Consider the following 14,321-nt stretch of genomic DNA (forward strand, 5'->3'; position numbering starts at 1 on the left):
ATCGAAACACAGCCATGCTTTATTTTCATTCCCCTAGGGATTGACTATGGCTACTTTTGTGCTACAATGGCAGGGTTGAGTGGTTGCAAGGAAACTAGAATGGCCCACAAGCCTAAAATATTTATATCTGGCTCTTTACAGAAGAGTTCACCAGCACCTGCTCTATCATCCCTAGAGTCCTTTTACAGTTTCTTTCCAAGAACACCGCTAGCATCTTCTGTCTGTGGGAACAAACTGTCTTCTGAGGCAGCTCGCTTGACCTTGGACTGCTCTGATAGGTGGATTTTTCCTGTCTGCTGAGCTGAAAGTTGGCTCCTTAGGATTTCAGTTCATTGGGTCTAGACACACACTTGGAAGAGACAGAGAAATCGATTCCTCTTCAACCTGAGTGTCTTCAGAAGCTCTCTCTTCTTGAAAAACTGGTTCAGTTCATTGAACTATTTCCTTTGAGTCTTAGTTTCAAGTTCTCTCAACATCATGGCTATTATTCCCCCAGCGTACTTCAGTTTCTCTGTTTAACTCGTAAAATGTGGCACTCACTTAAGGCAGAAGTAGAGTAAAATATGACCACACGCTTCCTCGTTCCAGATTTATTATGTTAACCAGGGAAACCTCAGACAGCTTTACCATTCGGGGAGGGGTTGTATCACATCGGTGGTCACATAGAGCCTACTGTCAACCAGACTTGATTTTCTTCTTGCTTCTGCAAAGCCATCCTGCGCCTGCACAGATTTTTTTAGGATAGAATGCCTTAGATAGAATCCTTAGAACTTTCTAGGATAGAATGTTATGTTTGTCTTTCTTGTATTTTACTATATTAAACTTAACACATGATTCCAGCCAACTAACTTCTTTTTGGGTTAGCAGGTAACCTGTATTTTCTCTGTCCTTCGGAAATGTGATCAGACATGGTAAACCTGTTGAGTCAGTCTTAGCTGAGAACAAAATCAAAGGGACACCCACTAGTAAAGACACTCTAAATGCACCAATAAATGCAGGGGAAGAAACTCTGAGGTGGATTGACAGAAACGGACATGGCAGGTGTTTTTGTACGAGTGGCCTCTGACGATGCACAGCGCGGACGTGGGGTAGTTTCCAACGCCCTGAACCTTTCCTGATACTTTCTCAAACGCCGTAACAGAATTTCACACGTGAGACATGAAAACCGTAAACACATACTCACCTAGCCTGATAGAAAACTCATAAAATCTCTTTAGCCTCACGACCAAAGGACACACTGCATTCCAAGCTTTTTCTTGAAGCTGAATATCATTGGGATTTTGAATGGCCTGCCAAAACATTATGGAATTGTCTGTTTAAAAAGAAGCAGTAAGCTCCACATCAAAATGACTTAAGATTGAGAAAGAATTTGAGTTCAAAAGATACAATTCCTGCTGTACTTTGCTAATGTGTATTTCCTCAACGGACATAAGTTCATTGGAGTGTCGTCCAAGATGCTCAATTAGGATGGCGATTTTAGCACTTGAACATAATGTAAATGGCTCGACAATTAGACACCACGCCATCTTACTTGTTTCCCTTATCGTCAATGCAAAAAAAATGCACGTCTAATTGGAAGCAGTTCAGTCCTCCTCCATCACCGTTTGATTCTTCTAAAGTAGAACTAGTGCTCATTGGGAAGTGCAGATTCTGTGGATACTTTCCTTTCTTTATAATATGTATTACATTCCTGCCAGTCTGTGATGGTACCTAAGTTACCTAAATTAAACGGTGACCCCTAAGTAGAAAAATAACCTCTTAATAGGCTGTTAGTGCCTTCGAAATGCTGTTTTGTCTGGGTTTCAGCAGCTTGAGGATTATGACGCTAGCAGTGTTTTTGTTGCTGTTGTTATGTTTTGGTTTTTTTTTCAGAAAATGGTGGTGGCAGTATGTGTGTGTGTGCTGATACTTCCAAAAAACTAATTATTTCAAACAAAAGGAGTGTGTAGTTTTTTGCTTGAAGGCATTATGGAGTCTCAGAAGCCACACTGACAATTTTCTTTTTTTGTTTTGTTTTTTGTTTTCCCTGCATTTATTTTTAAAATCTCACGTGTCATTTCAAGATGACAGACGAGCAGACTACTTAAAGCGAGATCTTTTATGACTCTTGTTTGTGATACTAGTAGAAGCTGCCAAAATTATTACAAAGTTTTGTAAAGTTCATATAAACCCAGACTACGACTCATATTTCAATTGTTGTTCGTAGATTTCATATGTATGTTTCCCTTATATGAAGTAACATACTGACAAATTATTGTTTAAATGTGAGTCCTGCAATATCAAATGTATGTTGGGGAAGAGAATGGCTAACACTTTACACAGCCTACAGCACTGTGTGCTCGGATCAGCGTACTAGAATAAAAAGGACCATTCATACATTTTTTAAGGACACATTACCCTCCTTGTTCTTCCTAGTACGCTAGGAAGCACTAGGGCTATTACTTAATCTTGCCGTGTGTGTGCGTGCATGGGTTTCCTTTCTCCACTAAGGGTGCTGTCAGTTCAGTATTATTATTGGCATACGTCTCGGATCTCTGGCCCCGCGCCCTTGTAAGCCTGCAGGTCTGCGAGGATGCTCTCGGAATCCTGGAGGACGGCGCTGATCTGGTTCCATATTTCCCTCTCTCCTTCTGTGGGCTGGGCATCTAAGCAGATGGGAAACCAAAAGACACAGAGGGCTTGTGTTTATACCTGAGAAGAGGCTCGGCATTCAGTTCTACCGGCTAGACAATCCTATTTTAACTCCTGCAGGCTTCGTATTTACTCTTTAACATAACAAGGTGCTAAGAAAGGAAAACTAACAGAAATTCTGCCCACTACTCAGTTCAAAATAGTCATCAATATCTCACACACATTAAGCAAAGCGTGTTGGAATCATTGCAGGCACTCCTTTATTTGTATAGGTCACATTTTTTGCATACCTACTACGTGCCAAGTGGTACAGTGGGCGATAGGAAGAATAAACATTATCTTTTGGGATCCACTTTCTTTTTTTTTTTGCGGTACGCGGGCCTCTCACTGTTGTGGCCCCTCCCGCCATGGAGCACAGGCTCCGGACGTGCAGGCCCAGGGGCCACGGCCCACAGGCCCAGCCGCTCGGCGGCACGCGGGATCCTCCCGGACCAGGGCACGAACCCGCGCTCCCTGCATCGGCAGGCGGACCCTCAACCACTGCGCCACCAGGGAAGCCTGGGATCCACTTTTAATAGAAGCTATTGAATATTTCTGTTATGATTGAAAGTCTGTGAATCTGAGTATAGATAAGAAAATAGTCTCCCTTATATCTCCATACTACAAAAGCTTAAAATACTAGATAATGAATCCTTCAGAGCCATGACAGGGATGTATCTTTCTGGAACACAATGATTTGTAGAAAGCCTTGGGGTTTCTCTTTGAACACGAACTCAAGAAGTGCCAGGAGTTCATTTTAAAGGCTCCTGTACTGTTCATCTTTGAAATTTATCCACAAAAATAAGCAACACATTTAAGCTTAAATAATGAAGAACACATTCAAACAGCCACAGAAACATCCCCTTAGCCCCTCAGTGAATTCCTACTTGTTTACATTCCTGGAGCCAATGTTTGCTCTTGTCTGCAGGAGTATTTTGTGGGGGGCTAGTGGGTGGAAGTTGAATGGTGGTAAAGATTGGGTTTTATTTATCTCACAATGCCTATAAAATAGGCGTCTTGCCCAGGCTAGTTAGGAAATTAATCTCCATCTAAAATGAAGGCACTGCTAACAGAGAAGGGGATAGATGTCCTCTCCTAAAAATCTGTTTTCAAAAATCCAAGTCCTAAGGCTCTGAATTCTCCCAGCGGAGCTCACTAATGAAAGGTGGGATGGAGTCATACCTGGTCTAACATTACCCAGATCAAATCCCAGTTTTGACTAATCTTGGTGGGGGTTAGAAAAAACAGAATTCACAAAATAGGTGATTTTTAAGTGAGGCACTGACCATGCCAACTGGGTCTTCAGAAAGGCTGAGTATCAGAGTAGAAGTGGGCTAGATGTGGTTGCTCCTGCTTCAGTCACCATCTGCTGGACCTATACTAATGCAAGGCCAGACCTCCGAGAAGTGATGCCCATGGAGATTTTTAGATCATTTTATTTCTCAGATCCTGCTAAGGCCTAAGAAATTGGTGGAGTTACCTGGTAAATGAAGGGTGAAATTCACCAGTGTATAGTAATTCTCTTTAAAAGAAAAGAAATCATAGGCCCTCAGAGATTACTCAGAAACCCTGCAACCTGTTCCTTCTACAAATGAGATGGATTTCAGCTAGCAGATGAGGAGGAACTAAAATACACGTGCACCAGGGTGCAGAGAAGGGAGAGATGAGCGCGGTCGGGAGAAGCGGCAACTGCTCCATGTAAGGGCTGGGACTCGAGCTGGCTGGCTGGAAGCCCCAAGGGAGGGCATCCATGAAGAGCAGGAGGAAGACTTGGCAGGTCGCCAAAGAATGGCTGGACTTGAAAGAGGAAAGGGACCTGCCAGGTTACATTGTTGAATCCAGCCTGGAAGCAGAGGAGAGAAAGAAACATGCTCCTCCTTTATCCTTGGCTACACTTCTCCTGCTTCCCCCAAACACTTGGTAAGTTGTCTCAGGTAAAATGTTTGTCACAATACACTATATATTTCATCTTTTCCTGTTTTCCCAAACTTTTCTCAAAGCAATATGGCGTCTTAAACAGAAACCTAAAACCCCCAAGCTAGGAAGCCTGTAACTGAGGGACACGTTTCAATGAACAGAATTCCAGGGTAAGGCTGGCAGTTCCCAAGTAAGAAGAAAGTCAGGGAAGAAAACATATGACAAAAATGCAAAGATCCTAGAGAACAAAAAATCAAATACTTTTGACTCTAACCCTTTCCCCTTTGGATGAATGTATCGAAAACTCACAAGCTAAACACAAAGACAATTTCCTATACAGATTTATATTTGAGAAGGAAAAGAAAAGGAGAGTCTGGGACCAAGATTCTGAGAGGTAAGTCTATTTGAATATAAATAAAAAGAAGTATGGGAGAGGAAGGCACTTGGAGAACAGAAAAGGCTCCTAATCTTGGCTGTCATATGACTCCATCTTAGCAAGTCACCACTTGATAAGATTTAAACAAAACAGAATTAAAGCTAAGTGGTCTAGAAGAGGAGCATTGGAAAAACAAAAACAAAAAGCCCCCCCATTCTTTTGATGGTTACTGAAACACCAAAGGAGAAAGATTTCAAACTCAGTTTTTAAAAACAGAGGCCTTTCTTAAGTGCTTCAAAAGTAGGACAGTTTCCAGTAGAGTGGCCTAAAAGTGGTACTGGCCACAGACAGGCAAGCATCTCTCCATCCCAGGCGAAGTGACGCTTTCTAATACAAATTCACACTGACGTTGATGGGACCACGAAGAGCTGGATGAGTGACATGCAGGACGATACCACTCCTCTCCCAGAGGTGGCAGAGTTGGGGGCTATGGTGAATCACTTCCGGCCTGCAGGAACTCCCCCCTGCCAGCCAGAGTGATCTGTGAAACAGGACCCTCAGTCCCCAGCCTCCCTCTCTGGGAAAACATTTCTTTTGGCAGATATCCTAGTGTCCTATTGGAAATGTTTCTCATGTGGCCCCGTTCGACAGGGATGGGGTGGGGAGGGGTGGGAGAAATCCAAGCCATCATTTCTTCTTTGGGAATGATTCTGACTTAGAAATGCGTTGGCTCATTTTCTTCCATAATTTGTTAGGCTTATTGCAAGCCCTAGTTTTTTCCTCTCTCCTCTGTCATGGAACTGAAGTCACCTTTTCTTCCAGTTAATAATTAAGCCCTTGGTGCCAGCAGCACAGTCCCTGTCTTCTGGGCCAGGCAGCTGTAAGAGTCTCAGGGGACTCAAATCACAAGTGGCATCAATTTCTGAGGTAGAGAGGACCAACTGGAAGAAGGCCTCATCTGTCTGTCTTCGTCTTTTTTCAAATGGGGAAAGGACTGTGTAACCCTAAGTGACATTTGGTATTGGCCCAAATCCCTAAGTTCATGATTCATCCCACTTGGATCCCCCAGCTAAATGATCAGACACTTAGGACTAATTAGTGAGAATCTGATCTTTTAGCCTGTAAGACTCAGGCCTTATTTGTTTCATTTCCAGGACCTAACACGGTGCCTGGCACGCAGTAGATGCTGGTAGAAAAATGTGCTGAATAGTTGAAACATATGATTTAAATGTACTTCTCACATTGTTTTGTGATGGTTTTTCTGTTTGTCTTTGAATTCTGAGATCTCTGGAGACAGGGTCTGTATTCTTGTCCTTAGTGTTCCCATATGCCCTACCCATTGGAGACACTCACTAAACATGTCATGACTCAATGAATAAATGAGGAAATTGACCAGGTGACAGAGAAAGTGGGCTGTGGGAAGCAGCAAAATAAATGAAGGTCCTATTACTTCTAGATCCTCTCTTCTGTCTTGTCTCTCTCTTTAACAGTGCTGCATGTCTCTCTATTACCATGAAGATAATATGCATTCACCTACAATCAGATTGGCTATTCACATCTTCATTAACATTGTGTTTTTAAATATTCCATCATTTATCTACAGCATCAGCGTTTCCTCAGTGTGGATAACACATTAATAGAATATTGGATGAGTGAAAAACTGCATTTAATGTTTATTCTCCCAATTCTAAGGCTGTTATCATTTTGGAGTAGTCCTTTGAGAGGCTGTGGGGTCTATACTTTTGGCATTCTCCAGATTCAGATTCAGTTGGTTACCATGTTTTTAAAATGTACTGTGTCTTCGGATGTCAAGGAGAGACATCTTGAAAAAGACCTTGAAGAATTAGTGATTGAAAAGGTTACTATATTTAACCTGTCAGCAGCCTCCTAAAGCATTTGCTGAGTGAACAGGAACTCTGAATTATGGGTTTTGTTTTTCTATTTTTAACACAAAAATTGACCTTTAGTCAAAGGTATACACACACCCACGCACACACAAATGCACACCAATAATATTAATGATGGAAATGCGTCATTATTTCCAGTTGCAGTCAGTGAATTATTTGGTGATATTTTTTCTAAGAATCATGTTCTAAATTTCTAATCATCACCAGTTATTTCATCAAAATTAAGGAGGATGGTTACAGAAAGCTGGGCTGTTCCTGTCTAATGATAAAGCTGTTAAAAAACCCTGTGATTTACACAGGCAATTTCAGAAACCAACACTTCGTAGGAGCCCTGGAACAAGCCTATCCAGGCTTTTCCCCGGGTGATGATTTAAACCCCCTATTCCGGACTTGCTATTGTAGAAAGTATGAAAATGTATCATGTGCACTGTGACCTTGAACACATATATTTATTGTCAAGAACTTGCTGAATTCCAAGTGCCCAGAATTTTTAATGGAAAAGTACCATCTTATCAATTAAGAAAGTTAAACAGTATTCATTCTGTTTACAGGGGATCTATTTATCCTCCTTTGGCTCAATTTGCTAGTGACAGTGGATATTCACTGTCAGCATGTTGGAGTCACCAGGGTCAGGTAGAGGTTTCACAGTGGAGGACTGTGATATTTACTGAAAGCAGAATGCTTGGCATTCCACTGTGCTGATGGAGAGGAAGGTGGCCATGGGCTTTGTTTGTCAGGAATGAACATCTTTGGTGAACATACCCCAGGGCAAGGCAGCAGGGTTCAACCCAGAGCAGGGCTGTCAAATCAAAGGGTTCTTATCTCTGTAAATCAGCCAAGGACAAGCCCTGTCTCTACAAGCACCGGGAACCCACACACCTTTTCCTAACAACCTATTCAGTACTGTGTGGAAAAGCTGACAGAGAATCAAACAAATTAACCAAAGATAAGGTGAGAAGAAGACACAATTTATTTGGAGATGTCTTTGGCTTCGAAGGAAGCCCTGGCATTTCATCAATAGGATACATGCCTATCTCTGTACCCCACTGGTTGTTGTATAAACACAGAAGAAAGGTACAGCAGAAAGAATGTGCCAAAGCCATAAATTAAATCTATGGCTCTTCTTCCCCACCCACTTCCTCACTTCTCCACACCTCGCCCCTTCAGGATAAACTAAGAAACATCACTATCTAATATTAACATTTGGGCATGTAAAATGGAAATGATTTATAGCACAATACTAACTGCTTACACAAACAACGTAAAATTGTGAAGGTCCATTGGAAGATGTAAGTAAGTGTGACTGGTTGACATATTTATTTGTACAGGAGCATTAGTCATCATATGCCAGAGCCCTGTCCCAAGGAACAATCAGATGAGGGACTGCAAAGAACAGGGAGGGTTAAGATACTTGAAGGCTTGTTTATTTCATTCACATGCTGTGAGATCCCTGTGATGTCATGGGGGAAGGGGGAGGTCCAAGGGTGTAGTTTTGGAGACCGAGATCCTACCATCAGTTTTACCACTCACTAAACATGAGACCTCAGGGAAAGCCTATTAATCTCTCTGGGTCTCATATTAATTCTTGGGAAAGGGAGGGAAGCTAACAAGAGCCCCATCTCCTCCCTGTATGTTCCTGTGGGGTCTATGACCTGTAGGATCGTAATGAGGATGTTGACAGATGAAAAGCGCTTAAAAAGCAAAAGTGCTAGAAACTGAAAGAATCTTTGCGAATGAATCCCTACGATGGCATAAACAAATTCCTTCCCAGGTCTGTTCTGCTCCTTTGCTTTTTGCTTGTGTTGTTTCATTTGTAAAGTGACCAAAAACATTCTTTATTTTCCTCCTTTACTCTTCTAAGATTATCTAGCCTCCTGTGAACAACCTCAGCAGATGTGAGGGTACCAGAGAGGGAGAGATGAAAGAAGAGATCAGTAGCAGCAGGAAGTGGCCTGAGTCAACAAAGAAAGCCCAGATGATCTCCTGCTCTGACAGCGCCCCCTCCCTTGCTTTAAAGAGTAGGAGACTGTAGTCCTAACAGGTCAAAAAATTCAGAGCCTTTCTGAGAGGACAGTGGTTTGGAAGCTTTAGAATTTCCCTCTTAACCCCACCTCCTTCCCCATCAACCACCATTATTGTTTCTGGCATTCCTATTATGCTCATAAAGGTTGGTTTTTCTTATAAGAAAATCATTTTTCAGTTGCTATATTCCAAGAAACACATCTGGCCCAGCCTAGAACCTGTACTTCTTTTGGCCAGCCTATCACTTGCTCTCTGTTCTACCTATTACAGATTTCTCTGCTACCTGTCCTACTGTCTTGTCAATGTGTTTGCATCTGATCTCCCCAATAAAGTTATACACTCCTTGAAAAAAAGTTCATGTTCTTCTAATGTTCCTATATTTATGTGCTCTATGTCTTTCCCCCCATGCCTCTCTGCTCCACTAAGACACCACCCCCACTTCTGCTGGTCCTTCCTAATGCTAGGATGCAGGAGATGTTCTGCAGATAGTTACTGAATTAGCATCAGTGAAGAACTCAAAATTCCTAAGCTTATACTTCATGCCCAGGTCTATGCCAGATACTGAATAAGTCATGTATGATATAAGCACAAGATGCCATCCAAATCCTTTCCATGGGGAAGTGAAATAATACCAAAGAGACCTAGTTATGTCAGAAGGAATGGAGAACACTGGAATAAGAAAATGTGTGAGAAAATGTAAAAGATCTGTTAAGATTACAAATACAAACACATACACGTTTAAGAGACTACTGCAAGTTTAAAGTCAAAAAAAGATATTGTAATGAGGAGTTTATAACATATGTACATAGAAGCAAAACATATAGCAAGAGCACAAAGGGTGGAAGGGTGGTGATTGGATGTGTACTGTGATAAGTCTCTTAAATTCTTCATGAAGTAAAGAATACATTTTGAAGACAGATGGCAATAAGTTAAAGATGTGTATAATAATCTCTAAAGTAAGCACCAAGAAGCATAACTAAAAAGTCAACATAAAAGACAAAAGAGAATACTAAAAATTATTTGATTTAATTGAAAGGCAGAAAAACACTGAGAAACAAAGAGCAGAAATGGAACAAATGGAAACAACACCAAGATACACTCAAATACAAAGAGTAATTAAATGTAAATGGGCTAAACATGCCAATAAAAAGGTAGATATTATCAGCTTGGATGCAAAAAAATGGGCCAACTATGTGTTGTTTATGAGAAGCACGCTATAAAGATAAAGGAAGACAGAATGGGGAAATATATACCATTGCAAACACTAAGCATAAGAATGCTGTTATGGTCAAGATATGGCATGCTTAAAGGTATATTTAACAAAAGATATGTGGGACCTCTGAAAACTGTAAAACACTGCTGAATGAAATTAAAGAACATCTAAACAAATGAAAAGATAGACCATATTCATAGGTGGGAAGAATCAGTATTACCTAGATGTCAATTCTCTCCAAATTGATCCCTAGATTTTATGTAATTATAATCAATGTCCCAGCAAGATTTTCTGTGGACATTAAAGGCTTATAAAAGATTGATAAAATTATTTAGAAAAGTAAAGGTGCTAGAATACTCAAAACATCTTGAGAAAGAACAAAGTTGAAGGACTTACTCTTCCTGACTTTAAGACTTATTAGTTGTTACGCTTTGGTATTAATTGGTGAAAGGGATCAATAAAGCAATGAGAGAATAAAAGGTCCAGAAGTAGCCTGATACATATTATAGTTAACTAAATTACGATAAGGGCATTAAAGCAATCTCCCTGTGCTAGAATAATTTTATATAACATGAAAAAAAAATAAACCCAACACCTCTCTCATAACATATACAAAAATTAGTTCAGGACTGATCATTGACCTAAATGTAGAGCTTAAAATTCTAAAACTTTCATAAGGAAATGTAGTAGGATATCTTTATGACCGTGGAATAGGCATGATTTCTTAAAGAAGATACAGCATGAACTTAGTAAAAAAGGAAAAAAATGATAAAATAACACTTCATCAAAATGTAAAACTTCTGTTCATGGAAAGAAAAAAGTAGTGGGATGAAAAAACATCAATAAAAAGATGTTAAGTGATTGTGTAGAAATGTGACCATAAACTGTAAAACCTGCTGCAAAGGTCAAAAAATTTAAATCAGATCTACACAACTGGAAAACCTAAGGACAGATGTGTCTGATTTTGTACTATATTTTGACCCAACCTAATTATATCTATTTGACCCAGTTCAATTATATTCCATCAGTGACTTCAAAAAGAATATTTAACACTCCAAGTAGAGGTGCCAAATGCCTTTGAGCTGTTGCCGTATACCGTTCAGCCTTCCTTCCTCCTTCTACTTCTTACTCCTTAACTCTTTTGTAATCCAGCCTCTGTACTCAAAGTAATAAATCCTGAATCTGTTGGGCAGTTAACTGCCCAATCTGTCATCCCCTTTTCAAGCTTTTTCCTTCTTGACTACTTTTAGCATTTGAATCCATTTACACTCCCTCCTACTTGAATGTCTGTGTCTCCTGGCTGCCTGATCTAGCCTGTTCTATTCTGTTTCTTCACATGGCCAGCATCTGTTACTCAGGCTCATTCATTGTCCAATAGTCCAGGCTCAATGCAGGCTGAGTGCTGGGTCACCAAACTGGGTGGGGCCCAAGCCCTGTCATCAGGAATCTCAACTGAGTAAGATGAGGTTCCTCCTCAGTGTGGCCTTTCTTTCCTAGATCCTCTAACTACTCAACCTCCCTTTAAGTATAAGCACACCTGAAGTTCCCATCCCCTCAAGCTCTTGCCTGCTCTAGTTTTCCCTCAGGGACTTCAACTATTCTCTTCGGAAAAGTCTTCTAGATCTGTAGAAAAAACACTCATTGTTTTAAGTCCATTCCAAAGGTCACCTTTGCAGGAAGACTTCTCCAATTCCTTCTGTAGTCATCCATTTCCTGAAACTTGATGTATGCTTTCTCCCTCTACTCCCAGGCCACACCGTGCCTCTCCTAAGCCCCTTATTTTACTTTGTCTTGAACTGGGTGCCTGTATTGTCCTCCACACCTGCCTGGGGCTTCATTAGGCAAAGGCTGCTCTTGTTTAACTCTGTCTCCCTGATGGCACCCTGGCTTACATGAAGGCTCATAACCATTCTCAATATACTGTTACCGTATTGAGCTGAAATCTATATACTCAAGGAAAATTCATGACCACAGCCCATCTTCCCCACCCTTCCAGTCCATCATTCTTTTTTCTTGAAAGTCAACTTTAGGAAATATGATTTGCAGGATCAAGAAACCAATTTTTTTTTTCATGAGACATCTTAGTTTGTAGATGATTAAGACTTCCCTCTCTAATCAGGAACAGAATGATGGCTGTAGCACTTCCTGGAAGCTGTCTGTGATGAGCACTTAAGGGAATCAAAGCAGAGGGAGGAAGAAAGCCAAAGACATCTGTGTTCCCATCTCAGTTCCCCAATCATTCTCTGTGTGACTTCAGCCCAGTGATTTATCTTCTCAGTCTCAGTGAAATATTGTTACTCTTCTTGGTATTGAGGGGAAAATAAACAAGATTTTATATATTTCTATAAATTTATAGTTTTATATTTTCCTTAAATACTATAGTTCTAGTCCTAGTAGTGAGCCACCAGACATGGGAATCCATTCCACACTTCCCCCTCTTGAAGAAATTATAGTATATCTACAAATGGAATTTTGGTACCATAGGCGGTTATCAAAATTCAAGATATTTAAATGTTCTCTTCAGCCACCATGACCTTCCCGTAAATAACATACTAAGAAAATGTCCAAAGTACAAGACTGAGCAGATCAGAGTCCTTGGGTTGTAGCAGAGAGGAAGTGAAGCCCCTTTGCTATGGTGGTGGGGAATGGGATCCCCTGAGATGTCACCTCAGAGCACTGCTGCTCCAGAGAACATCCGTTGAAAACTACTGCTTTAAATTCCTGTAGATTTTACTTTTATCACCTTAAAGGATTTTGATATTAGACTTGACAAAGGACTCAACCCTGTTCTATGTGGAAGCATGGAAAGCCAAAATTCAAGAACAGCGAAATAGGCAAATGGGGTCACTCTGGTAGTCGTGAGAAGCACGCACACATGCATGTGGACTTCAGAGCTTCCAAAAAAGAACAGGCATGTAACTCCCCTAGGTGTTTATATGTCCCTGAAGTTGTGAGTGAATGGGGTGTTTTACCACCATTTGGGCCTCTGAGCATGCTGAATGAAACAGTGTAAAGTGCATACGACAAGAAGTGGAAGGGGTCAATTAAAAATGTAAGTAGTAAAATTAGGGTGTTGGAATAATAGGTAATGTATTTTGTAACAATTCTTTAAAGTTATTAATAAATATTCCTGTAACAACAACAACAAATATATGTATATTACAGAGGAGTAGCAAAAGTCACACAATCAAACAAAGCCCATTCTTTTTGAAGTATCAAATCAATCTGGCTCTTGAGTTCCCAGCTGCACCTCTTACCAAACCCAACCAAACCCAGCCAAACCCAACCAAACCCAACCATGCCCAACCCAAACCAACCACACCCAATCAAATCCAGCCAAACCCAGTCAAATATCAAGAACAACAGCAAACCGAGTTAAATCAGAAGTGAGATCTCTTTTGTTGAATATAATCTACAGTAAAACTCTTTTTCAGAATGCAAGAGCTTTGGGGACACTTTTCCTTTTCAAGTAGGTATTTTAGACATACCAAAGATTTTAAAAAGATACATCCAAGGAGCTTTCATCATTTGGTTTGCTGTATCTTAGAAGGGTCTTCTAGCATTTACTTAGAAAATCTCTGTTAGAAGGTTTAATGTATATGTAAGGAAGTTCCAACTTATTTTTAATATAAATAAAATACTTGAAATATTACAGTTTAAAGCAGATTAAAGATTGTAACAGATGACTACTTGACAAAGGACATTTAACTATGCTTAGCATTGTGGAGCTGCAATTCAATAAGAGGAGAACACAAGAGTGAGTGTAGAAATGTGAGCCTAGTTGATTAAACATGAATGTGTCATTCATTTATAAATATATTCAATCAAAAAATAAACAAGATAAGAAAGAATCTCTGTATGTATTTAGTCATGATTCATAAGCTATTTTGCCTTAGGAAAAAATTTAAAGTTTTTGATAAAAGAAAAATAACCTTTCAAATGAAAGTTATATCTAAAACTCCTGAAACAGTTTTGTATTATCAAATAATATAAAAGAACAGATAGAGATGACTCAAAAATACAAAATCTGTAAGCCTCATTTCTTGTATATATCACTTTTTCTTTCAAGTCTAGTGATATCTGTTCTATATTAATCTGTGTCAATTACTATGTATACTATTTTTCTTTGGAATATGACAAAAAATCTTGAAAATTATTAGGAAAATACATGTTGATGATTTATGTTAGGCTTACAATAACTGATTGCTTCTAAAAT

The 14,321-nt window shown here is 40.0% G+C and overlaps 1 protein-coding gene across 5 annotated transcripts in view; it reads right to left on the bottom strand.

Annotated features, from left to right (window-relative positions):
- The window catches only part of CYRIA (CYFIP related Rac1 interactor A), a 108,790-nt gene that overhangs the window by 11,297 nt on the left and 83,172 nt on the right, over positions 1–14,321 (bottom strand). For all 5 annotated transcript variants that reach the window (XM_060117746.1, XM_060117743.1, XM_060117747.1 and 2 more), the window contains 2 exons: positions 2,524–2,645; positions 1,184–1,289 (listed from right to left, as the gene is read on the bottom strand). In XM_060117746.1, the coding sequence (XP_059973729.1) occupies positions 1,184–1,289; positions 2,524–2,645 (228 nt within the window). The remainder of the gene's footprint in view (positions 1–1,183; positions 1,290–2,523; positions 2,646–14,321) is intronic.

Source organism: Mesoplodon densirostris, chromosome 14, assembly GCF_025265405.1.
Source record: "Mesoplodon densirostris isolate mMesDen1 chromosome 14, mMesDen1 primary haplotype, whole genome shotgun sequence".
Taxonomy (NCBI): domain Eukaryota; kingdom Metazoa; phylum Chordata; class Mammalia; order Artiodactyla; family Ziphiidae; genus Mesoplodon; species Mesoplodon densirostris.